Source organism: Coptis chinensis, chromosome 1 (assembly GCF_015680905.1).
Source record: "Coptis chinensis isolate HL-2020 chromosome 1, ASM1568090v1, whole genome shotgun sequence".
NCBI lineage: Eukaryota > Viridiplantae > Streptophyta > Magnoliopsida > Ranunculales > Ranunculaceae > Coptis > Coptis chinensis.
In genome coordinates this window covers 72,728,350-72,729,538 of record NC_141456.1, presented here as the reverse complement: position 1 = coordinate 72,729,538, position 1,189 = coordinate 72,728,350, and the positions used below count along the sequence as shown (strand labels likewise).

The window sequence follows — 1,189 nt, the reverse complement described above, 5'->3', positions numbered from 1 at the left end:
GAAGACACCAAAAGGAGAGTTAAGGCCGCTGCAGAAACTTATGATAAAGCTGACTTTGTGAGAATCATGTGTCGCATTTGGTGTAGTGATAGTAAAGGGTACGCAAAAATAATAAAGATTCCGAAGGAACAGTGATCATTTGCCTATGCTGAAATGAGAAGGTTTGGAATTTGTTATACAAATTATATCGAGAGTTGGAATAAGATGATTGTGCCTAAGCGAGCTATGCCAATTATATCTCTGCTAAATGGTATTCGAATGAACATTATGAGGCACGTTTATGACTATCGGGTCATGGCTTCGAAGCTGAAGACAAAGTTGACGAAATCAGCTGAGGATGTAATCATTTCCTCTCGTTATGTTAGTCGGCCGTTCACTACAATAAGGGCTAGTGAGTATGTATACTCGGTTACTAGTGTAGGGCCCATGGATATAGTTGACCTACTAAAAAATTGTTGTACACGTGGTTTTTTTCAACAAGTTGGTATTTCTTGCAGCCATGCAATGAAGGCCATTGACAATGGTCGGTTTTGTGTATATGACTTCTGCATGCCATGCTACTCAAAGGATACAATGATGGATACCTATCAAGAGAATTGGACACCGATGAAGGGCAAAGAACAGTGGCATTGGGGAAGTTATAACATCATGGTTCGTCCTCCCATAGATGAGGTAGTGTCTGGCAAGCCCCAAAAGAATAGGAAACGTTCTAAAGGAGAGGGTGTGTCAGTGCAAAGGAGAAGGTGCAGCCGTTGTGGTGCCCTTGGACACAACAGAGCAACCCCGCCCTAATATCTGACGGATGATCTTTGCTTGGATTGACTTTTCAATTTGGGGTTCACCGATTTTACCAACGACGACAACATTTGAGTTAACCATCAGCGATGACTATAAGTACTATCAGCAACTAATCTTGTAATGTTATTTGGATTTTCTTGGGCCTTTCAGTGACTATGTAAGTTATTTGGAAATCAATGTAATGGTATTTTGTTGTTGGGTATACTTGCAGGTGTTCTGTCTATTAAAGTTATCAATATGTAGGCAAAAAAAACAAATACTATAAAATTAAGGGTTAAAATTAATGCTACAATTGAAACATTTAGGATTGTATCTTGAAAATTAGAGACGCGTTATCTAAACAAACCACTGAGTTCAAACCCCTTCAAAATAATGTTATTTGGATTTTCTT

At 38.9% G+C, this 1,189-nt stretch overlaps 1 protein-coding gene across 1 annotated transcript; it reads left to right on the top strand.

Moving 5' to 3' along the window:
• The first annotated feature begins 204 nt into the window (after positions 1–204).
• LOC147525126 (uncharacterized) lies at positions 205–792 on the top strand. The gene has a single exon (XM_086578220.1). The coding sequence runs from the start codon at positions 205–207 to the stop codon at positions 790–792; it is 588 nt and encodes a 195-aa protein (XP_086434346.1).
• The last annotated feature ends 397 nt before the right edge of the window (positions 793–1,189 follow it).

What these genes read in the sequence shown, in the direction of transcription:
- LOC147525126 (XM_086578220.1), top strand. Translation starts at nt 205, where the DNA reads ATGATTGTGCCTAAGCGAGCTATGCCAATTATATCTCTGCTAAATGGT.